A 25257-nucleotide genomic window follows, 5' to 3' on the forward strand; every position below is an offset into this window, starting at 1 on the left:
TTAATGTGCATGCTTTGACGTGAATGATGATAATAGCAGATCTTTCCGGTGCTAAGAAACAGAAGAGGACGAGTAATCGGAATCTTCTCTTTTTCAGGTGACTTCGTTGTTACCCCGGCCATCGAGTGCCTGTACCATACTCCTACCCTACAGCCGTGGTTCGAAATACAACTATCTCTTCTGTCATACTATCGGCTGAGCCAATTGACCTACATCAACTACTATGTCTTGATCTTGTCGAGAAAGCGCAACATCGATGCGAGTCACGGCTCAAAAATTAGGCTTTTGGTTAAGAAGCTATGTCGTCTGCCCTCGCTACCGCATTGATAGCTACTTTCGAACACCGTAGCTTTTAGAACTAAATGGCTGCTGCAAAAGTGTTGTTCACACGTTCAACTTGAAGTCAAGCCAGTGGACTCGGTACACGCATTGGTACACGCGACGGCGCTAAAGATATGCGATATCATGATATTGCTTCAAATTCTCTCGGTGTCCAACCGGTTTAGTACTTTTTCTCGTTAATTTTCAGCTCCCAGGTCGTACTAAATCCCCCCGACTGTAGGCTACATAACCCAGCGATGCAAGTTTTCTCCTCAGATTCGATAGATGACGGCTTCCCTAATCGACTATGTAATTCCCTCCCAATCCGGTAGAGACCAAAATAGGCTATATATAAAGCCTTCATGACAATCAGTTTCAACACCATGTTAAATCCGTATGGATCATGAGATACCAAAAATTTTCAAGCTTTGCAGATGATCGGAAGTATCATATGGATATGCGTTTAAAACTGCCGTCGAGACAGTATAATGGCAAATTGTGCCATTATACTAATTCAGCAATCCCAATCATGTGGGAACATCGTCTCGTCTCATGGAGGGTTAGGGAGATAGCGCAAAGAACAAATTTAGTTTATAACTGATGCCTTGCACTGAGATTTGTCAGCCACAATGTCGTAAGATTTGCTGTCCACAAACCAGATTGCCCTGCGGTAGTTGGAAAATAGCAAACGCATCATCATTAAGTAGCAACATAATCTGTTCGATTATCTTGCGTTCACAATAAAAGCATTATAAACAATCTGTAAAAGTCACCGCCTCGGTGGGCACAATCAAATCAATAGGTCGAAAAAAAACTTCAACATAAAGGCAAAATGGAACATTCCCATCGAAAGCACAGCTCCCGATGGAAAACAGACCAAGAAAATACAAAAGTATTCATTTCCACATGTACCATACGCGGGGCATAACAGAACAGCTTGCAATCGAGATTCTATCCCAGAGAGAAATAGCATTCCTGTCGGTGGAGCCAGCCACCTTAGTAACAAATATATTCAGATTCTTAACGAGCATATGCAATATCGTTCCTGGAAAACCACACAAATGTCAGCTATGTACCAGTCGATTACGTTAGCAGAACTAGTACAGGATAAAATCAATATACTCTCAAAAAATTGACCACGTCAAAACGTTAGCGAGGATATAAAGCACACTGCCACCCCAGTCATAACGAATAACGGAGAGTTATGTCCGTTTCCGACACGCGGACATCACAATGGTTTCTCAAAGGACAGAGTAAGCGCATTCAACTGTACATCAGCAAGCCCTCGACGAAAAGTGGAGTCCAAACAGCATTGAGGCTAGCGTTCCGAATTTCAAATATAACAATACCACAAGCATTAAGTTGAGCGTATGTAGGCTTTTGGACCAGCCAGCTGTAAAGTATATTCCCATAAACTCGTAGAAACTATTCCCCGTCTCTGCCAGAGACGTTTCTCCACTCCCAAATGCCAGCGTTGTCGTCGGTCGAAGGCCACAGCTGAAACGTGCCCGGCCAGGTCCCGGTTTTGAATTGCTCACTCTGAAAACGGTAGCGGTGAGCGACCTATCGTGCCACTGTAGCAAGTCTCACATAAAAATTCACAAGTCGGACCAAACAACGGAATGAAGGCTTGAAACCAACCAAACTTTATCAATTTCCTGCGAACTGTAGACTTCAACGTCAATTAATTCGAAAAAATTTGGAACAACCATTTCGAAATTTCCGACTAAACAGATCGGCAAAGTTCATACTTCAAATATTAAATTCTTACACAATACTTACGCTCATATCAGAAATTGAAGAAAAGATATCGCCGGTTCCAGTAGAACTGCAAAACATAGTTTGTTGGGTAAAAAAATTGAAACACAAGAATAACAGGAGCAATTAAAGCGTCCGCAACAAAAAAGTTTTGCCCAGCATTAGTCCTTGATTTGATTATCGTCTCTCAATAATCCCGTACCCATAACTGACAAGCATCTCATCAATACTCTACTGGCATTCTACATCATATCGCTTTTTTGTCAGTAAGGATATTTACGAACATCCGAGGTTTCAAAGTCAAAACTATATATGTCTACTATACGTTTGATAGGCCTGTCAAAGAAGTGAAATGGTACCGTACAAAAACCACTGACATACCTTCCGTCGCCGTTGGCATTGTTGAAAGATCTTGGATTCGAAGGGGGTTGCTCCAAACACTGGTTTTCCCATAGAATTCTGCAAAGCAAGCAATATACGATAGAACACGTAATACGGAGATACCAGGCACAGTAATTTTCAGCAGCTAAAAATAACCTATCAACAATTTTATCAAGTAGTCAGTACGATTTGAGAAAAAAAGTCATTTTTGAACACCCCTAGCGCACACATGCGGAAACAAAATTGTGCCACACCGATTTCCGAGTGGATTTTCCAAGAAGCAGAAATGTTCATGCTGTTCACTTACGACAAATTTAAGCGAGCCCATCGAGTGCGAAATGTAATTCCCACTGCTACGACAGGAAGTAATCGCATTCGATGTATATTCATGCAATTCGACCATAACTTGTAACTAAAGTATCAGGAAACTTTCATCCAACCAATCGATTTGTATGCTCTTGCGTTTCCTCTATATTAGCATAATTACCTTCAGAAAGATATTTTCATTCTGCTTGTTTAACGCAACGGGACAAGTGTACAGGGCAATTTGCATAGGTCACATGAGCCAATAGATCTATGGAGCACGAAAAAGGCAGCGTGTTTGGTTTATAGCGATTATGACCGGGAACCAAGATTGGGCGCAATGACTCAATTGTGTTGAGTAATAAAATTCGGTGATTTTGAGTAACAAATACACACACATTTTGCAACATCCTTTGGAGTTGAAGTTTGTTAACATGCTCCGACTTCGACTGCTTTAAAATTGGACGAAATACTCTCAAATATTACTAAAAAGTGTCGCTGCAGTTACAGAAGTTTGATTACATAGCTTGCGACTGCAATTTTTAATTGAATTACCAAAAATAGGTGGATTCACTCAATGAAATAACTAATAATGTAAAAAAATATAATTTTCAGAGTAGATTTACAGGAATGCTGGAATTCGAGTTGGTATATTGAAATTTTGTAGAGACTCTCGGAGTTACAGCACTTCAATATATACAATCATGTAATATATTCATGTCAAATTAAACCAGAATATTTTCGGTTGACGCTTGAATATCAACAGTCGTATCACCAGATATGACATCGCTGCTCACAATTTGGTGCTGGTGACGTCACAACTGGTGATACGACTGTTGATATTCAAAAGTTCTTTTGAAATACACTATTTACTGACAATCAGCCCTGACGAGTGTCAGACGAAAGCACTCGGGTTCATTTCGATATGAATATACTATTCATTTGTATGCATTAAAAATGTGCGGAGTCGGTGATAGAGTTCTAATTTGTTTTAATTCTAATTCTAATTTTGATCCATGTTGTGAAATGTTTCTATGCTCTTATATTAATTCTAGTCTAATTTGGAAAAATGGCTAGCTATAATTCTAATTCTAATCTAGCTTGAAAAAACTGCAGCTATAATTCTAATCTAATTTGGAAAAAGTGTGTAGCTATAATTCTAATTCTAATCCAATTCGGAAAAAATGTGTAGCCATAATTCTAATTCCAATCTAATTTTGAAAAAAATGTGCAGCTCTAATTCTACTTGTAATCTGATTTGGAAAAAACTGTAGCTCTAATTCTAATCTAATTTGGAAAACACTGTGTAGCTATAATTCTAATTCCTATGTAATTTGGAAAAGATTAAAATGTTTCAGTTGTTCAAGTCTGGCGGAAACCGTACCTGTTGTTCCACGCGACGACATCGGCCGTATCAAACGGATGCGCGACGGGACTCTGCGTCTGTTTCCGCATCGCCGCGTTTCGTAGCTCGGCCACGTATTTCTGATACTCCCGGTCTTTCCCTGCGAATAATAACGGTCATCGTCTATTGTCGCAAAACCTCGGAGACCCATCAACGGGCACGACAGAGTTACCTCCGGCGTTCTCTGGTGGGAAGGCGCCGAATTCCTGCAGAAATGGCCACGTGTTGCTGGCGTGGTGTTGCTGGAGAATTTCCGTTTCGACTTTTCTTTGCCTGCTGCCTACCGGACCTAAATACCGAGAAGATATCTATCGACTCTTTGAACGGTTACTAGTGAATTCAGCATTAGAAATGTAGTAAGTATTATCTTGGAGATATAGACCTTCAATACACGATTGAATAATATATTCATATTGAAATAAACCCAGATATTTTTGGCAGATGCTTGTCAGGAATAATTGATAGCAACTAGTAGAGAATTGGAAAGAGCATTCTATATCAACAATCGTATCACTACACACTATACCATTCGATGGTACATTATTACTATGCAAGCAATGCATAATAATGTATTAATAAATTCAAATATAAAAGTTTCATCGAATAACAGCGTGAATTGTGATACACTCGGTGAATTTGGCGTAATAAATGTAGGCTAATAACTGCGGCGATTTTTTTTAACCCAAAAAACGAAAGATTTTGACCTAAAAAATCGAAATTTTGACTTTTTTTGACACTGAAAAACTAATTTTGAACTCGCGTATAAAAATTCGGTGTTTTCCCACAAAATCTTAGAATTTGTACTACTTATCTTCATTTCTGGTTGGAAATGTCTGTCATCACGAAGAAGTTAGGCCTGAGCTAACTTTTTCGACTTGAAAACTGACAAATTTTTACACAAAAAAAACTTTGTTTCAACGAAATCTGGATATACGAAGAATTCCAGTAGTTACATCACGCATTATGGTGGGAATAATTATAATTTGTTACAGTACGACGAAAGATACTTTCCCACATTGAGCATAAACACCATGTCGACCGATTTGTTTCATTTGACCGTTTGTGATTCGCAATTAGCAGGCAATGGGCCGTCTACAACGGTGGGCCTATAAAGTAGACTGCAAGATGTAAAATGTCAAACGATAAGTTCACCGACGGTGCAAACATCTACGATACAAACGAAATGCAGGTTGCAAAAAATCGCCCTTATAATAACAAACATTACTGTGAAGGCAATGCATCAATATTGCATTGATAAATTCGAAAATGAATGTTTCGCTGGATGTAAGCGTCAATTGGGGTGTATGGGACTCGTGATAAGGCAATGTTGATATGCAAAACCAGATTGTCCTTTTGTAATAAAAGCGATGTTCATCAGCGGTGGGGCGATTATTTTTTTAGCGAAAAACAGTAGATTTTGACATTTATATACGTCCAATGAGCAGTTTACCGACAGAATTTCGACAGTTTCTGACCCGACGCTACAATTTTCACAAAATCTTGACTTTTTTTCTCATGTAATAGTCATTAGGTAGCTTTGTGGGGGGCAAGAAATGCCCTGAATAGAGAGATTGGGCTAATGAGATGACCTTTTTTCTTTTGTTTGTTCATCAGCTTCTAAAATTTTCGGGGTGCACGGGGTCTGCGATAAAAGAAAGACCTACTTACCGGGAGAGCGCGGCTGCATGGCATTGCCTACGAGCGTGCCTCTAGCATCAGTATTCTGACAAAATAAAATAGAAGAAATTGACAACAACACCAAACCCAATCCTGTAACAGCACGATACCTCGTTCAGTCGGAGCGAATTCTGAAACAGCATTGGCGCCGAGTCGTTCGCGAAATTGCGCTGCATCGCGTCGGCCGAAACGCTGACGGACCGGTTCAAATCCCCGAAATGGGGCGGCCCCGGTCGGGGCAGCGAGCGGCTCTCCCTCATGCCCCGGACGAAATTGTTGTTGTTCATATTAGGAGCGGCCATCTTCTCGCGCAATTGGTTGGGGCCTGAAACGACGAGAAATTAATTTTGAAAGGCGTTAGTTAAGTCGACCTGAGTCGAATGATTTTTTTAATATGCAAAATGACTCGAGTTCGGTCGAGTCATTACAACAATGGCATCACCCCCATCTTACCGATAATCAGGTCCGGCTGATTCTGGAACACCGCCATCAAATTCGCGTCCGCCTGAAAACTCTTCGCATGCGTCCACGAATCATACTGAATCGATCGGGCCGACTGTGCCAGGCCCAAATTCGGCCTCGGGCTGATGCTCGGCGACGCGTGGGAATACGGCGGGTTGGACGCGGGCGTCCCAAAATACGACGGACCAAACCGGTTTGGTAAGGCTTGCCCGGCGGGCCGGGCAGACATGGCCGCGTTGTTTGCCGTTATTTGCGGCGGGGTCAAACGCGCGAACGGGGAGCCCCACGTTGGGTCGCCGGCGTGCAACGGCAAAGTGTTCGAATGCGACTTTGCGGCTTCTGTCTTTTCCGCCGTTCTGCCAACTGCCCCGGGCAGGGTTTGAGATTTGGTGGGTCCGCGGTGTGACAATTGATGCGGGCCGAGTTCAAATTGCATGTCTCCGCGATTTCCTGGAAATTTTTTTTTTTAAATCGTGAACTCTAGGAGTCATTACTAGCGCTGGGTTGTAATGACTCGAGTCACAATGTTTTATTGACTCAACTTGACTGGAGTCCTTTCTTCAAATGCGTAAAATGACTCGGGCAGAGTTGAAAAAAGTGGGTTGACAAGGATTGACCTTAAAACTACAGGGTTATAACCGAGTAACAAGTCAATCTCACTTTCATAGTGTCAGTTCCAACTTACCACCGACTCAAGTCCGACTCCAAGTCAGCGAGCAAAGGGTCGAGTCCAAGTCAAGGTAATATGACTTGAGTCCGAGACCAAGTCATTGTGTCTACTACACAGTTTCCAGTTAAAGTCTTGTTAAACCCACTTTTTATAAGTCTGTTCGGTGATATTGAAGGTGTAATATCGTAATTATCCTCACTTTTAGCAGTTTCTAGTCGCATTTTTAAGTATCAGTAGACGAAATCCCAAAAGTGCGGTTACTTTACTATTCTTCGAAATTACAATGAAATGTCACCAAAAAATCGTGACTCGAGTAGTTGAGTCATTACGACTCAGCAAAACTGAACATGGAACACAATGAATTGGTCTCAGACTCGAGTCACAGCACCATGACTTGGACTCGGCCCTCCTCTCACTGACTTGGACTCAGTGGTGAATTGAAAAGGAATCTAGTCAAAACTATAAAAGTGAGATTGACTTGTGACTCGGAACCACGCGACTTGGTAACAGCTCTATCAAGTATAAGGCCTCGAGTTGAGCGTTCGGTTATCGTTCATTATGATATGGACATGAGTAGCTTTTACGTGACCATAAAAAACAAATGCCAGTTCAACACCACATAAATATAAATTGCTATTTTTTCGAGAATGCATATTTCATTCCACGATGTGACAATGCTGGGTCGATCACGACTTCACAGAAAAGTATATGTTTCAGGGCTTCCAGGATAGAAAAAGCATAGAGACTATAATTCTTGTTGAAAATATCACTTAGTGCAAAGGGGATATAGATATAGAATATAATATACCTTGAATAGGTTGAGCGTCCTGACCAGCAGCCGCAGCGATTTTTCTTTGAGGAGTCTAAATTCAGAACAGAATGAAGGCGCAAGTCGCATTAGACAAAGGACATGTTAATCTCCCCGCACCCACAAAATAATATTAACAGTTCTGATCCTACATACAGCTAATAGCACCCTAGGACCAGGACCGAAAAATTATTGGGGCTAGGAGACACTCTTACTTTCCCTTCAAATAAATAAATTGGAAAAGAATTCCAGTAAATTTCATGTTTACGCTCGTCAAAAAGGGTTCCACTAAAAAATTCAACGCCGTCCAAAAACAGGCGCTTAGTCAAATCGGGTTCAAGTCGAGCTCCTCCAAAACGCAACGCTGCCTTTTAGAAATGTCCATTGAACAGAAAAAACACAGATCTCACAACACTAACCTTAGTTTACCACAACGTAAAAAATTTTAACTGCAAAGTCTCAGCAGGTAAAAAATTGGAAATGGATTGGATTTTGCAGTTTTCAGTAGATTTCCAGTAATAGGACAAGAGGTTCACTAGTGAATTCGGCACTCTGAGACCCACAATCGTAACCTGTCCCTACACTAACCCCTATCCGAATATCTCAATAAATACACAAGTGCCGAGTTGCCGAATTCACCCAGTGCTTTACATCACACATTCATTATTGAATTTATCAAGTAAGAGCTCACCTTGACGGTAGAGTTGCAGTCGCTAATTTCATCCAAGATATCTTCTGTCGCTTTGCTCAGTTCCTGTAAAGCGAAAGTAGCATCAAAGGTTCCCCGGGAGCTCGAGTACGGCAGACTCACGTCCGTGTCCTGGTCGTCGGCCTTCTCCTCGGTCCGTACAACGTGGCGTCGACGCGAATTCGCTCTGCCAGACCCGGACAGCATGTGGATGACGTCTTTCACGGAGTCGTCGTTGTCAGAGAGTTTACCTGAAAAAGGGTGGCGGGTGGTTCACGAAAATTTTTACCAGGCTTTTTACAATGGAAGTTTGGAAGAACGAAAATACACGCTCTGGACGCCAGCTGTAGGATTTCCAGAAATGAAGCATTCGCAGCTAAGATGTGATCCAGATTACGTTTACTAATTTTAATACCATATTATATTTATTTATATTTAGCATTATCAAACTATATATCCATACCTTCATTCCCAAACAAGTCGACAATGGCAGCTTTACGGCCGACTTTTCCATAATTATAATATTTATTCCATTATATTTTATTATATTGTTGTTTATTTTATTATTTTTATCATTACCGGTACCAATCACAATTAAACCATACCTTCATCCCCGGACGAGTCTGCCTCCTTAATTTCCACGACCAGTTTCTTCGTTCTCTTCCGGTCAGACTTGGCATCGCTCTCCTCGGCTTTCAGCGGGGCAGAAGCCTTGTCCGACCCGGCCTTCCGTTGGCTTTTGACCTCTTCCGCATCAGACTGCAGCAGAAAACGAGTCGACAAAACCGGCGACTCGTCGGCGGCCAGCGTCTGACCGGTGAGCCAGCACGCGGACAGCGGCGTCAGGGGCACGCCGCAGAGGGTCTGGGTGGCGCGGAGAGTCTGGGACGCCCGGCGCCTGTTCTCGCTGCCCGTCTGCAGGAAGGTCTCGACGAAAATACCCGGGTCGAACCTGAAATTTCACTACGAGTTTACTACAGGGTTGTAACCAAGTCGCAAGACTCCGAGTCACGAGTCAATCTCACGTTTAATAGTTTTGACTCGAGTCAAGTCGAGTCATTTTCATGTCACCGCCGAGTCAAGTCCGAGTCCAAGTCAGTGAGCAGAGGGTCTAGTCCGAGTCATGGTATTACAACTCGAGTCGAAGTCGAAGTCTTTGTGTTGACTGCTCAGTTTCCAGTTAAGTCTTGTTAAACCCACTTTTTATAACTCTACTCGGTGATATCGAATGGTTCGCATTTATAATATAACAATTTTCCTCACTTTTAGCAGTTTCTGGTCAGTACCAGTACCGGTAGACGAAATACCAATAGTGCGGTTACTTTACTATTCTTCGAAATTACAATGAAATGTCGGTCTTGGCCGTCTGAGTCTCGAGTCATACGACTAGGTTCGAGTCATGCGCAATAACTCGAGTCCAAGTCCAGTGAATACACAGATTGAGTCGAGTCATTTCCGTATTTTGATAAAATGACCAGAGTCATAACTCGAGTCATTACAACCCTGGTGCTACAGCTGGCGACCAGAGCACTAAACGCTAACGTAACTGGTCCTAATCGAAAGCTACTTTCGCGCTGATTCCGAAAATATAAATTGGTCACGGCAACGGAATTCACCCGAAATAAGCCCTCAAAGTCTGAAAAAACTAAGCAACATAAATTCGGCCCAATTTCAGCCAGAATAAGCGAAATCATAGGAGTACGTAATTTTGGATTTGCAAAAAATAGTATCTACTGTGACAAATTCTGTCATTATTCATTATAGCTCTTCCCACCGTAAATACTATGATTTGAAATCCTAAATCTGAAACCATTGATAACTTCGCTTCTAGTGGTTGGAATGGAGCCAGAATAATCGTGCATTGTCTTCCAGACAACTCAACAATGTCGTGGGGTAGCCAGTAAAATTTGAAAATTTTCATATTTCTATTTATTATATAAATCCAAAACTTCTATAGGTTGGAATTGAGCCGAAATTGGTGTGCAGCGTTTTTTTTTTTTGGACAACCCAACAATTTTATCAAGTAGCCAGTAAAATTTGAACAAAAAGGTGTTCTTGAATAGCCCTATTGGACATGCCTCGAAAATCGATGCTGCCAAGTTATAATTGAATAGAAATTTACTGCATTACGAATACTTCAACTCGAGCAGGAACGCAGATTTCTTTGACCACTTCTGTCGCAGTCATTATAAGCGGCGGCAAGCTTATCGAGGTCTGCACAGAGAAAAAATATTCACCTTTGCGAAGGCAACACTTTATTGTAAAACACTGAAACGTAACGGACGTGAATCGTGGCCAGGGTCTTCTCCGGGTCTAGATTTCTCTGCAGCAAAGACATGGTGCCCGGGTCCTCCTTGAGACACCTGCGGCAAAAACCCACGATTATCGCGTTGGGAACATCGCCTACAAAACGGCGGGCCTTACCACGTCGACGTCACGGACACGACGATGAAATTGTCTTTTATCGATACAACCGCGTTTCGTTTCGCGTTATTCAATTCCCCGCTGACCGTGTCCATGATGATCTGCGTAAAAATGCGGTATTATTCAATATTTTTCAAATGCGACTTGACAAATAGCATAGGACCTTATTCCTATTGACATTAAGAAACCAGGTTATATCGAAACTGATGATATCACGAATACCAGTATAGTAATACTGAAGAACTGTTTCAAAGGAAGTGGAAATTGCATTATGCTCAGTAGGGTTGTACAAAAAGAACTTTTTTCTTCCAATTTTATTGGATATTCGATAAAATTGTTCGATTGACTAAAAGAAAAACGCTACACACCCAAATTGGCTCAATTCCAACGCGTAGAAGCTAAGCTAAAAAAGCTAGGAAATTTAGTTTAAAGATTACTTTTCAAATTTGACTGCCAACCCCATGAATTTGTTGACTTTTCTAAAAAAAACGATGCATAACAAATTTGGCTCCGATCAAACCAGTAAAAGCAAAGTTTGTGGAGCGCAAATATTTTGGATTTAAAGAAATATTATTTACGGTGGGAAATTCTTCAAGCATTTATTATAGTGCAAAATACTAATACAGAACTAAATTATTTGAGTATCAACTAAATACTATTTTCAGACTCTAATAACACTTCTACTACAGGTTGTAATTTAGTCAAACTTGATGTGCAGCATTTATTTAACCCAGAAAGACAGTTGAAAGTTATTTTTGGACAACCCTAATGCCAGTAAACTATGAGCAGACATTTTGATTCGTGATAATAAATGACAACATATAAAATAATGTAAGCAGATAAGAAAATAGGCTATAAGATGGATTGATGGGACTAACGATTATTATCATGAAATCAATTGAAACACTCTAATTCTAATAGTTAGGACAACGCGTAATTTTGATTTTTCAGTTTCGGTGAAAAAATGCGTGAGCCACATCAGCGTAAAAGTCCACTCGCGCTTTACTACAGACTAATCTGTTACTTCACTTCAAGTCTGAACAACAAACCGCAAGCAAGGTTCAACGGAGTGGAAAAGTCTCCACAAGAATGCGATAAGTGTTCTTATCTGGCTGCCTCACATGAATGAGACATCTGACGCCGTCTGACTTTACAAGTGTCCGTCACAAGATTGCAAAGGTTGAGATTTCATTTCTTAAATCTGCCTGAGCCCACACGTAAATACTTACAAAATGATCCACTAGATACCGCAACAAATTTTCTGTTACTTGGGAGAAAGATCTCCGAGCCCTCTTGTAGATTAATGATAAAATAGCACAAGTGCTAAGCATTTTATTGTCGAGATCACTTAAAACGCGGTGAATATGGCGATTCAAAGTGAAAATTGAGTGCTTATTTCCAAGAAATATAACAAAACCACTGTTACAGAAAAAAATCGAGCCCATTCTCTACGCTAGCAATCTTTTATTGCTTTAAAATTAGATCATCAGCAGTCAAATGAGGCCATGAGCTGTTTAAATCAAATGGCACTATTTTCTTGAAATTTTCTGATGGATATTTTCAGACAGAATAGACCTAGCGGGTCAAGAAACATCGCCGCATGACACAAAGTAGGCGCAGACAACGCGACGTTGACGGCAGATTGGACAATTAGAAAATATCAAGCTTTTCCAAATAAGTATTAGAATTATTGCTACCCAGCGTTTTCCAAATTGGATTAAAATTAAAATTGGAGCATAGAAACATCTCACAAATTCAATTACCGAAATTTCGCTCCAATTAGATAACTAGAATTATCCAGTTGTCCAAGTTTGGCTGAAGGCCTTTAGTTTTAGAGTAAGAAAAATCCAAGTATTAGAATTCGCATGACTCACAAATTTACTGTCAACAAGCCGACAGCCCCAGATCACAAGAAAATCATCAAGCCCTGACCCTAACCATTATGATTCATGGAACAAAATACTCCCTGCCGAGATGATTTTCATTGCAACTGACGTCAATGCGTACTCAATCTCTCAAGACAGGATAAGGCTGGAGACAAGCGAACCGCAACGCACTGCCATAAACTCGTTGAAATGGATGGGAGCGTTTGAACGGCAAGAACCAACTGCGAAATATAAACATTCCATCGTTTCCGGGGAAATTGACCAGTATTCGGGTGGTATTTTGTAATGAGACTTCAGATCGTGTCCAATACTCTAAAATATTACTATTCCATGGCAGCTACAAAAATTCTGAAAAAATAGTAGTAATCAACCATGACATTTCATACTTTTAAAATTCGCAAAATCATCTGTTGCCTGATAGTCAATCTGGTAATTGCTTTCATCACGCCATCAATTGCAAGAAACCATTCATCATAACACGAAGCCTTATCAATGAGTTGTCGACAGACTAAAGCAGGGGTGCGTCGAGGGACGGATTCAAACCTTAAAATCGCTCGCGGGCCAGACCAGTCAATGACTCAATAATGCTATCTCATGTCCTTTTTTTTCACTTCAATATTTCATTATCAAGCACATATTGATAGGGTTAGCATATTTTGGAATGGAAAATAGAAAACAGCCGGTTTTGTAATCTTTACTGGAAATCCTGTTGTGTTGACTAAAAAAAAGGTCTTCACTCTGACTTGACTCCTGATTTACTGAATTCTAACGTTACTAAAAGAAAGGTCATCACTTTCATTTGACTCTTGAATGGTACGCTCGAACGCCAGTATTACCTACCAACGATCAACCCCTCGCAAAGACAGGTGAACATGTCATCATTGTAGCAAAGATTCTCAATCAAACGCTGACCGATCGGCAGACGTGTATGCCATAAATTTACCGTACGAGCCCGTGTCCGAAAAGAATTCAAGTGATAATAAACGAAATCTCACAATAGTTGTTCTGATGAAATCTTACAATTCTGTACCACGAACCAACCGTGAAACTATCAAACTACGATATTCTCTCACCAGTCCCGAGTTCCCGTACAACAGCTGTAGTGTCGCCTTGACGTGGTTGCGCCAACGGGCAGGACACACATCACCCAGGATTTCCGATGCCAGGTCATCCGTTTCGCTGATACTCAACTTCTGGTTGGTGGATTGAAGCAGCTGACGTACCGCGTTCTGAAAAGTTATTCGGACCGATTAATGAAATTGATACAAATCACACAACAAATTCATGCATCACAAAATTGTCCACAAGCGATATACATTAATCCAAAAACACTTGAGAGTAATCTGTAACATAACTGAGATTTATATTGAGTAAACGAGACCCATATCCACAAATGGTATCCTGATATTATTTGTGCGATTCAGGGCTTCGTAGGCCTGCCAAATTTTTCTAAAGCCACAATCCGGTACAGTAAACATTCCTACCGCATTCCACATCAAACGTAAATAAACTACCACTTTACAATTATATTCAACCCACAAAAGACAACGCTCCCGTGTTCAAACACGGAAAAACGATCGAACGAAACCCACTTTTTTCTGATTGACGTTGGTAGACAAATTCTTCGTATCTGCCACATAATCTCTTCTGTTTACTGTAACGGCCATCAACGGAAGCTCGCAGTGTAAAAACTGAGACACTGGCAAACGTTGCGTGCCCTAAAAAAGCAAAGACACAATGTATATGAAGTTCCTGTGCCTATATCATATATTTTACGATTGGAATATAACAATAACAATGTTTGATCAATACAATACCAATATCGTATTGGCAATTTAACAAGTGCAGTATTCTATAATTGAAACGGTATTTCGTGTATATGTATACACAAATAAATTCCTGTGTGTTTGACTGAACACTATCGAAAGACTTTAACCCACCACGAAGTGAAATAGAAATTGAAATGTCACACAAATTTGGGATGCCGGTAACAAATGATTTCGGCCACTACATAGTTCGATAACACAGTTCTGTATTGCGATTTTTAAAACAGATCAGCACCCAACGCACATTTAAAATAATGAATAATTGAAAAGAACAACTGCCGGCGCATTTCAAGACACAAAACATTAATAAATAATCTGCCATACGTAGCTTTTAACACCGAGTACCCTCAGAAACGCATTACTACACAGACCATACAGATTACTCGGCTACAGGCACAGGTGGTCTCGAGGTCATATGACTCATCATCGTTAATTAAGTCTTCTATTTCGCCTACACATACAATAATCAATTGCATATGAGATGTACCTGAGCACACAACAACGCCAGTGTTGTAAAATCGATTGGTTTTGACGGTTTACCCAGCATTAAAATATTACATTTCCAGTTTCAGAGATTGCAATACATACCATCCCACACTTCAAATTGAAGTGCATAACAACCTTACTGTCGAGCCTTAAAGCAAACTACACGATAGCGGGCGGTAGGAAAGTCGACAAGATGGAGTAATGCTGGAGTGTCTGGCTTCTTGATTGTGGGTTCAAACCCCTACCGGGTTAGACCATAGGCCTGATTAGTAACACTGGCATCAATGACCTAAAAAGCTTTACAAGGCAACGTTTGCTCCTTGCTTGACCAGCGACATATGCACATCATGCACTCACCTGGCAAAAACTCGAAGACAAAAATATACTACATTGTATTCCTAAGCGACAGTCAAGACACCCACTTGCTCCATTTCACTCTGCGAACAGCACCCCAGCAGGGCGGCCTTAGCCTGGCTTGTGTCCGAATGGAATCCCCCGAAAACGATCGTAAATTCCGCAGGATTGGCTCGCAATCCCACCTCATAATTCTAGAATAAAACGGGCCGGTCAGGTACAACTTTTCAAACGCGACAAACTAGGGAAACCAACCCGCAACGCTGTGTCGATCCTCTGATTAAGCTTTTCGAGGTACAAGTCCGAAACGGTGCCGTGCTTCAACAGATTCTGTATCTCGTTGCCCGTCAATCCGTTATATTTCCGAAGGCACATATTTGTCTGTAAAAAAACAAAAAACAGGAGTGGATTATTAGTGGGGCAATTTTTTTTTCAAAATTGTAGTAACAAGTCAAACGAAACAGACAGGTAGACATGGTGTTATGCTCAACGTACCGAAATATCCTAATCAAAGCGTTACTGCGTGGACATTGGTTTTTATATCAAGAAGCGCATGATAAAAAATTGTGATGTAGACAACATTGTCAGAATGAAGCAACACGGTTTGTCACCAGCAGTGTACGCACGACTCCAGTGTTGCCAGCCAACAACTGCTGCCGTTGAACGTTCTTTCTACATTCTTGGCAAGCTACTCAGTATAAGGATAGACACTTACTACCCGATAATGTAGGAAAGTATCTTTCGTTGTACTACAACAAACTGTAATTATTTCTACCATAATGCTTTAAGTAACTACTGGAATTCTTCATAGGTCCAGATTTCGTTCATACAAAGTTTTTTCATGTAAAAATTTTGTCAGTTTTCAAGGCAAAAAAGTATTTTTAGGCCAAAGTACTTCATAAGGACAGACAGTTACAACCAGGAATGAAGACCAGTAGAACAATGCTAACATTATTTGCGAAAACACCTAATTCACATACGCGAGGTCAAAATTTTGTCAAAATTAAGTTTTCTAATGTAAAAAATGTAAAAATTTTGATTTTTTACATCAAAGTCTTTCGTTTTTTAGGTAAAAAATCGCCCAAATTATTAGGTACGGAAAGACGGTTTCACCCAACCTGTTTCAGCGCTTGCCACGATTTTGCATTGCACGCGACGTCCGCCAGCCGTTCCCATTCGGCCACGAGATGGTTTGTCGTCGATTTCGGGTTGTTGTCGGGAATAATTTCTTGACTTTGGGGCATTTTGCTGGTTGCCTCGCTTTGCTGCAATGTCCCTTTGCTCTGAAACGAAATGGGCGTCCGAAATGTGAGTTTAACAACACCGCCGAAATGCATCGTCGCTGTTGAATCAAAGTAGCTTGTGTACATTTCTCAAATTTTGAGGTCCATTTTTCAAATTCACGTCACATGAAAATAATATACATCCAAAGTGTGAGTTTACGAACAGAACACTATCGAAACGTGAAGATATTCATGACCGTCACACGTCGCAGTATAAGGGTTGGGTGCTATTTATGAGTTCTGTAGACTACCAGCTATCGGAAAAGGTTAGCGACAATTTGATTTCAAACACGCACTGCAGATCAATGATCATGAATTGTCGTGCAACCTCTGAATGAGCGGACTAGGGGCTTGGAAATAAAAGCAAATGAATCAACAGTCGAGGATTCCGATTCGGATTAAAAGATCCACCAAAACCATCTCTTGGCTCAGTTGCTGTTTTTGTGCATTAGGGGTCTTCAAAAATGACTTGATAAAATTGTTATGTTACCTAATTTAAGCCTACACACCAAATTTGGTTCAATTCCAACCAGTAGCCGGCTAGCCGCATTGCTACAGGAGAAAAAATTCTTCAATTATTTATTATAGTGGTGCCCACCGTAAATACTATTTTATTCAAATCCAAATTTCTCGACGGCAATAACTCCGCTTCCACTGGTTGGAATTGAACCAATTTTGGTGAACATCGTTTCTACAGACAACCTAACACTTTCATGGTGTGAACAGAAAATTTTTAAATTTTTTGTTATTCATTTTTATACAATAAATAGAAACTTTCTTCTCCTGTAGCAATGCGGCTACTGGTTGGAATTGAACCAAATTTGGTGCGTAGGCTTAAATTAGGTAACTTGATAATTTTATCAAGCAGCCAGTACGATTTGAGAAAAAAAAGTCATTTTTGAAGACCCCTATTGTGCATCTCTTCTAATGTGTGATGATTTACGGTAAAAATTAGTGATAAGCCAGAATAATACCACGTAACAGGTTCCAGTATACGCCTGCAGGGTCACAAACAAGCCGCACACGAGATGCTATAGATATCTAGAATACGGATCGATAATAAAGAATTTACAGAACAGAAGAGATACTGCTGTATTTCCCCAAACCTGGCACTCTAAACGACCTTTGAATCTCGTTATAGATTAAACAGATTGAATCTAGCTTAATTCCCAATTGACACAGATTGAACTCGTGTTTCAAAGAACAAATCCATAAACTTGCAACAAGATTACGAGGCTAGTACCATCAATCACTATCACATCTCATACATAAAGCCACCACCTGACAAAATCTCAAGTGTGGTATCAGATTCAACAAAGCGCACCTGTATATCGACTTTGACATCGAGTTCGAACTTAAAAAAAGAATTGTGAACTTCGGAAAGGCAGTACATACAATTTTCCAACACCTGAAAGACAGGAAAAAACAATGGGTTAGCGCCAATATTATCTAAAAAAGCGATACTTCGCTCACTTTCATATTAATCAGTCTGCGTTCTTCAACAACTTGCGACCGATTATTGCAATTCAAGTCGGCGAAAGGTAACTCCATCAACATCACGGAGAGGTTGTTCTTTGCCTGAAAACAAAGGATAAAAGTCAGCAAGATTTCGGTTGGAACGAGTTTTAAGCAAGTGACATCTTATGAGATTGTTCAAGAGTTATCCCTGGGTGGCAGAATTGAGGGCCATAAGCAGACCCTGACAGTAGTACAAGCCTAAGAGCCACTGGTTGACACAAAGAGTCGTAGCTAGTGGTTGAAGATAAAATCCAACACAATACGGGCGACAACTACTCCCAGTAAATATTCATTATTCAACCGCCCATCGAAACGCATCCGAAGAGCACCTGCAATGTGGTAGAGACGGATGCTTCAAGCATCTTTGCAAACTTTGACTTCATGTCCATAGCCGTGGTCCCGCCAGGTGTATCGTTAAGAAGAAAAGAAAACGTTTCGGCAAGCCAAGTACCAGCTCGGCACACCATCTGAAAAATAGGAAGCGGACTTTTAGCGCATGAATGGTTACGAAAAAGTCTCATCGCAACAATCAGACAATGTACCGTGACACAATCAAGCTCACCTCTCTAATTCAGGTTTGCACAAACTGCTTCAACACGAATATAATGTCATATAGCCCATGACTTTTGTTGGGAATTTCCAAAGTAGCCTACAACGGTAAATTGACAAAGTGACTGCCCACAAGACTTGGTAGTTCACATTTACTGATGTCAAAATTGTAGCGTCAGGTCAACAAAATTGTCAGAATTGTTGACAAAGTCAAAATTTTACGGCAACCTGCATTTCGTTTGTATCATAGATGTTTGCACCGTCGGTGAATTTATCTTTTCACATCTTGTAGCCTACTTTATCGGTCTACGCTCGTAGACGGCCCATTGCCTGCTATTGTGAATCATAAACGGTCAAATGAAACAAATAGGTTGACATGGTGTTATGCTCAACGTACCGCAATATCCTAACTGAAGCAAGACGGCGGGAGCATTGGTATTTATTATCAAGAAGGGCATGATGAAAAATTGTGATGTAAACAACATTGTCAGAATGAAGCAACACGGTTTGTCACCAGCAGTGTACGTACAACTTCAGTGTTGCCAGCCATCTCCGTTCTTGGCAAGCTACAGACACTTTCTAACCGAGAATGTGTGAAATTATCTTCTACCACTACAATGATGCGTGATGTAACTGCTGGAACTCTTTATTTGTCCAGATTTCGTTAAAATAAAGTTTTTCATGTAAAAATTTGTCAGTTTTTAAGTAAAAAAGTGACTACTTCGTAAATCGGAAGGACAGACAGTTCCAACCAGAAATGAAGATAACTAGTACAATTCTAACATTATGTGAGAAAAAACCTAATTTACACATACGAGGTCAAAATTTTATCAATATCAAGTTTCTTAATGTAAAAAAATGTCCCACACTATCTGCCATGCATGATCGATTTAGTCAAGTAATGACAGGCATTTGCTTATTGGTCCAGTTCAGCAAGCCCCATACCCCAATCAGTTCCCACCATAGACGCCGTCTTACATCAGATACCCAAAAAAAGATGATCATAGGAAACGCAATCAGATTTCAGACCATTGATCTCAGTATCGAACAAATCTTATTCACAAAAAATTACAAACAACATGTTCATTCGAATAACCATGACTCTGTTGAGAGGGGTGGCTATGAACAAAAATTCGAAGCAGCTTGCAGACTTATGTACTTCTCAAAAAATTCACAATCCATCCCTAACAGAGTACTAACCTATTGTAACCTCTGAAAAAGAACTCACCTGTATAGAATCCAAATAAGCCGAAATGCATTGTTTCAAGTTTGCGATTTGCGAGTCGGCAATATCACCGTTTGTTTGTCTAAAAATAAAAACACTGACGTTATTTTCATCGATTGGAACGCTTCTTATAGGATATTTACGAATTCGCCATGATGCAGTTGCAGTAGGCTTGCACACTCCTGCAAATACTTAAAAAAACAGGCATTTCATTATGATCTATGAATCGGAATCCCCGAAAGCTCAACACATGATACCAAGGCCCAATTTTTTATGAAGCATGACAGTTAAGTTCATACACATAATAATCCTCATGTTATTGATGCATTTGAGCCGCTTCAAGAACCAATTGGACATTGGTGTCATGTGTTCAGTTATCTTACATCCCAAATTAGGGATCAGCTGCTATGCTGGTAGCTCACTTCACTCGAATGTGAGTAATAAACTACAATAACAAGCTTGTGGAATAATAAATCATTACAATCTTTTAGTTTTTAAGATTTTTAGCACCAGCCCAGCAATCATGCTGTTGCCAATTTATTGATCAGGCTACGGTCACGGTCACACATTAGTGACGCTGTGGGGAGCATTCCATCAATATTAACGTTAACAACGAATTCCCACTCTTTTGGATCATTGCAAAGGCAGGTTTGATGTGCTCATTATCAACATACGTTCATTTCTACCGGACAATACGATGAAAGCCAACATCAAGATCACAACCGACTTTAAAACGAAAAAACAATTTGATGTGCTTAAAAATGATAGGCATACGGATCGATGCAAGCTAGGTTATGTTACTATAGATCCACTTAAAACACAATCCAACACCCCAGCATGGGTGTACATTACACACAGATACAGGATATTGAATTGACTACATAACTTGAAGTTTTACCAACTAGAGGTACCATGAGTCTGGTGTCCGTCAGCCTGGTTAAGAATCACCAAGCAGTTAACGAATCTCAGTTGGCAAAGCCTCCACAAGATTACAAATTTTAGTCCAAAATCAAGTAGAAAAAACACTATCAGAGCCAGTCAGTAACTGGCAACTCATAGCAAGTGATAATTATGTTTGCCAGAATACCAGGCTGAGCTGCACAGCATAAATTCATGACGCTGTATCTGTTGTGAGTTACAAAATCTGCAATTATTGTGATAATTGCAGTGAGCAACAGAAACCTTGCAATGATTCATCTCACTTCGAAAGGTCATGTGAGGATTGTCAAGTGCTACAAAGTATAGGAAACAGATTTCTGCGGCTGTTCAGAACCACGGTACTGACTACAATCCATAAAAACAAACCTATATCAGAAATGAGAAATTCACGGTCACAAGAAAACATACACTCCACTTTATAGTAAACCAAAAGATTATGTCAATATAATATTGCATGTGACGTAATTCCAATAATCACACTCAAGGACACCACACAGGCTCTGTAGACATGATATATCAAAGCCTGTCGCACCTGTTGTGGTAATGGATTATTATAAGATACACAACTTGAATCCAGTGAAGCAATACCCTTAGGTCTCTTCCCGGAAAAGATTCCATATCATTACAACAAGGCAACGGTACACAGGCATGTTACGAATCAATGGTAGTTGCTTGCTATGTGCCACAAGTGTCACAAGCAACAGCAAGTATAATTATTCCCATTTCCATTACTGCAGACTTGACATAATTGCCAGCTGAGGAGTCATACAGCCATTTTCCTGGGATTATCATATCTAAACCACAGCTTACGTTTTGTACACAGATTAACGTCTTGGTTGAAGTCTTGGCGGGACAAGTCAACAGAACATAGAAGCATGATAATCTAATCCCCTCGGGCTTTCCAGGGTGGGGAATGCACTTTATCTCAAGATCAAAACAACTGCAACATACCAAAACAGTGCTAATGAGGCTTGTCATGAGATGGGAATCGATCTAGTTCATTATTATTGATCCCCGATAATTGGATTACTATCATTCCAAGACGCTTGTGGTAAATTAAATAAGAGGGTTGCATATCATCAAAGAAAATTTAACATAAGTTCTGCTGCGACAGCCCTTAATTCTCAAGAGAAAAACATATGCAAGTTGGCAATTCAGTATAAATTGTGTGATAAATTAGAAATAAAAACCTTATGGCAAATGTGACACCCACTAAAGCATTTTTGGAAATCAGCATGATGATTTGGTTGAGGTTTCGTGGACATTTGATAGGGTATGGCTACATTGGCTAGGAAAAAAAATAGTTTAGGGTGGATACCGATGCATCAATACGCGATCTCGCAGAATCAATCAAAAATCTTGTTCAAAGATACATAACACATAGGGCCACCGATGTTGCCTCGAATGAAAACTCTTCAATAAATTGAATCTCATCTTTTTATACAATAAAAATTCCTAATACAGTGCGAATATAGCTGATAGGAATTTTTTCATGAATCCCAATAAGTATAACTCAAATACATGACAATACACACAGCTATAGCACAACTCAAACCAAACTGGTAGCCTACTAAAAGGACAAACAATTTAAATTTATATCTGGCTCAAGTTCCACATTACAAGTCATTATGATACAGTATGGCATCAACTCCCAGCCCAACAAATAGCTGTTATAATGTCTATTAGACAAGAGTGTTTGGGGGAAAGATGAGTCTCTTACCGTGGTTGCCGGGCAACATTTACCGGCTGAGGATTTTGCTGGGAAATCACCCGCTGTTTGTATTTCATCGGATTTAAAGATGGCAGGGGAAATGATCGGCGTCCGATATCCATTTTTCCTCATGATGACACAGTCATCATACAGCAGAATTGTTTCCCAAAACCATATTGCAATACAAGATATTGATTGTAAAACGCAAAGTAATAAATCTGAAGGGCAGAGGTGCAGTTTTCATATTAGACATAATCATGACATTGAAAAGTAGACAAAGGCAAACATCACTCATCTCACTTAAGCTGCAGAGGACCAGACATTGGAGAGAGGAACAATTTACCAAACAAATTCTACGCTATTCAACTACCGTGAATCAAAGTAGCAAAACACAGAGGACTTCTTACAGAGCGTTCACTTTCACAAAGCATACACAGATTATGGCACAGCTATCAAGCAAAAGCACTTCTAAATTTTGTTCAAACCTAGAGGCAAGTACGCCTAGTTTTGGTGTTCACATATAAACCTATTAAAAAACATCAATTGGTTGGTATATTCGTATTGAAATGAGTGCGAATATTTTCGGCTGACACTCGTCAGGGGTAATCGTCAGCAACTCGTAGATAATTATATTTTCGGCTGACACTCGTCAGGGGTAATCATCAGCAACTCGTAGAGAATTGCAGAGAACATTGTAGGCCTATATCAACAACCGTATCACAAAATGTGATGTCACCATTACCGGCATGAAATTTCTGATTTCAACGCACAAGGTCAATGTACTATTTTAGATGGTATACGTGAACTCCTTCTGTATAGGCACAGACACACAGGCACAGAATGAACATCCAGATCGAACACTGGGTACTTGGACGAGAATGTCACAACTGCGTCTTTAACAGATAAAAATATAGGCTATAATCCGACGATCCAATTAAAGTAGAGGTAGAGAGAATTGACAAGTTGTCCAAATATTACACTATCAGTTGTCAAGTATATAGAAACAGCATAACTACTTTCAACCTGTATGGAATCGGTGTCCTGTGCTCACACTATGTTTTATTTTTCAATTATTTTTTAATAAATTACTTCAAATTGGAAAATCATCGCTGCTCACCTGATATATCAGGAAAAAAGGCCAGCGATTCCAATCAGTTCAAATGCTATAATACTCGAGTGACCGAATAACTGAAAAATAGCAGTTCAATATCAGAAAAACTAATAGAACAGCAGATAGAGGAGTTTCACATGGATGATGGATCTTGAATTCTTGATAAATTCAACATCGAGACTTGAAATTGCGGCTTGAGACTTGACAATTAACATGGTTGGGTTGGCCTTGACGAAGGAGCACGAGAGGCAAATTAGCCAAGTGCTATATATGGGTTCCCTGATGATCAAGTAGGCCTAGCCTAGCCATGAGACCAGTGCAAGCAAAACCTAACAGTTCTATGTGTATCCAAGTTCATCTCAAGTCCAAAATGCGAAATTAATGACATGTAGGCTAAATTTGGTAATCTATACATTACTCCTACAGTCTACACCTACTAGTAGTCCTGGTATGCTAAATGATAATATACCTATTACATACAATCATACAATCGATGTGAATGTGACAGACACATGTTTGCTTTGTCTAATGAAGCCGTGATACAGTATCATAGCCAATCTAGGTTACACGTAAAATGGCTACGGTACTATTTAGTTCAGTATGGTTTATTAGCAATTTATTAACTATAGGGATACCGCACCTTGTGTATATTTATACAAGTATAATCACAATTACTTCACATCCTACTAACTATTGCTCTGAATATCTGCTCCAAACTCCTTCTACTTCACATCTACTTCACATCCTACTAACTATTGCTCTGAATATCTGCTCCAAACTGCAGGACGGATATCATTTGAAACAAGCTATAGCAACACGCCTCGCGACAGTCGCGAGCTACTTCGAGCCCGACTGCCATCCATCGCGTCATCCATAATACAAATTCCGACACCACTCACCACAGTAACCTGAGGTGGAGTGTTTTATGGTAAGAATTCGAATTTAGATGATTCATTACATCTTTTCCTAGAAACACGTGAGGAAGTTCAGTAGAATTTAATAAATATAATATTAGTTTGATTCCAACATGTAGCCATTGACGATGAAATATTTCAGTCAGAGATATTTCATTTGTAAATATCCGGTACAGATATGACTTTGGAATGGGATAGATATCATGTTCAGAAACTTTAGAAACATCTGCAATCACTATAGGAATTGAATATTTGTTCGGTAGGTAATATTGATAGCGATATCTATTGAATCATATCCATCCAATCCAAATCTGTACAGCTCCGGCGAGCCGAAACTCCGACACCAAAAATCCGAGGAGGGTTGGTTCGATTATGTTCACAATAAGAGCAATTCTGTTCACAATAAGAGCAGTCTCATGTTCGCAATAAGAGCAGTCATGTTCACAATAAGAGCAGTCTCATGTTCACAATAAGAGCAGTCGTTGTATTCACAATAACATCAGTCGCAGCACCACCATATCCCCCGGACACGATGTCCGATCGAGTGGCAACATAGTC

At 40.1% G+C, this 25257-nt stretch overlaps 1 protein-coding gene across 1 annotated transcript; it reads right to left on the minus strand.

The window, feature by feature from the left end:
- Nucleotides 1-673: 673 nt before the first annotated feature.
- LOC145452565 (uncharacterized) lies at nt 674-24463 on the minus strand. The gene is made up of 24 exons (XM_080330737.1): nt 22684-24463; nt 20028-20106; nt 18580-18717; nt 18206-18310; nt 18057-18140; nt 16568-16732; nt 15705-15830; nt 15518-15643; nt 14376-14501; nt 13857-14012; nt 10898-10998; nt 10711-10836; nt 9079-9425; nt 8597-8724; nt 8477-8539; nt 7786-7840; nt 6299-6757; nt 5956-6170; nt 5837-5891; nt 4341-4457; nt 4148-4268; nt 2461-2538; nt 2104-2149; nt 674-1860 (listed from the first exon to the last, which is right to left on the minus strand). The coding sequence occupies exons 1-24, from the start codon at nt 22794-22796 to the stop codon at nt 1747-1749; spliced, it is 3243 nt and encodes a 1080-aa protein (XP_080186863.1). The 5' UTR covers nt 22797-24463; the 3' UTR covers nt 674-1746.
- Nucleotides 24464-25257: the final 794 nt, after the last annotated feature.

The sequence above is a fragment of the Botryllus schlosseri genome, chromosome 12, assembly GCF_051294905.1.
Source record: "Botryllus schlosseri isolate E-star chromosome 12, Bs_hap1, whole genome shotgun sequence".
NCBI lineage: Eukaryota > Metazoa > Chordata > Ascidiacea > Stolidobranchia > Styelidae > Botryllus > Botryllus schlosseri.

Coding starts and splice junctions, on each gene's coding strand:
- LOC145452565 (XM_080330737.1), bottom strand. CDS start 22,796: ATGGATATCGGACGCCGATCATTTCCCCTGCCATCTTTAAATCCGATG. Junction 14,013..14,375: donor CCAACGTCAATCAGAAAAAA/GTGGGTTTCGTT, acceptor ATAACTTTTCAG/AACGCGGTACGTCAGCTGCT. Junction 5,892..5,955: donor ATTCGCTCCGACTGAACGAG/GTATCGTGCTGT, acceptor TTATTTTGTCAG/AATACTGATGCTAGAGGCAC.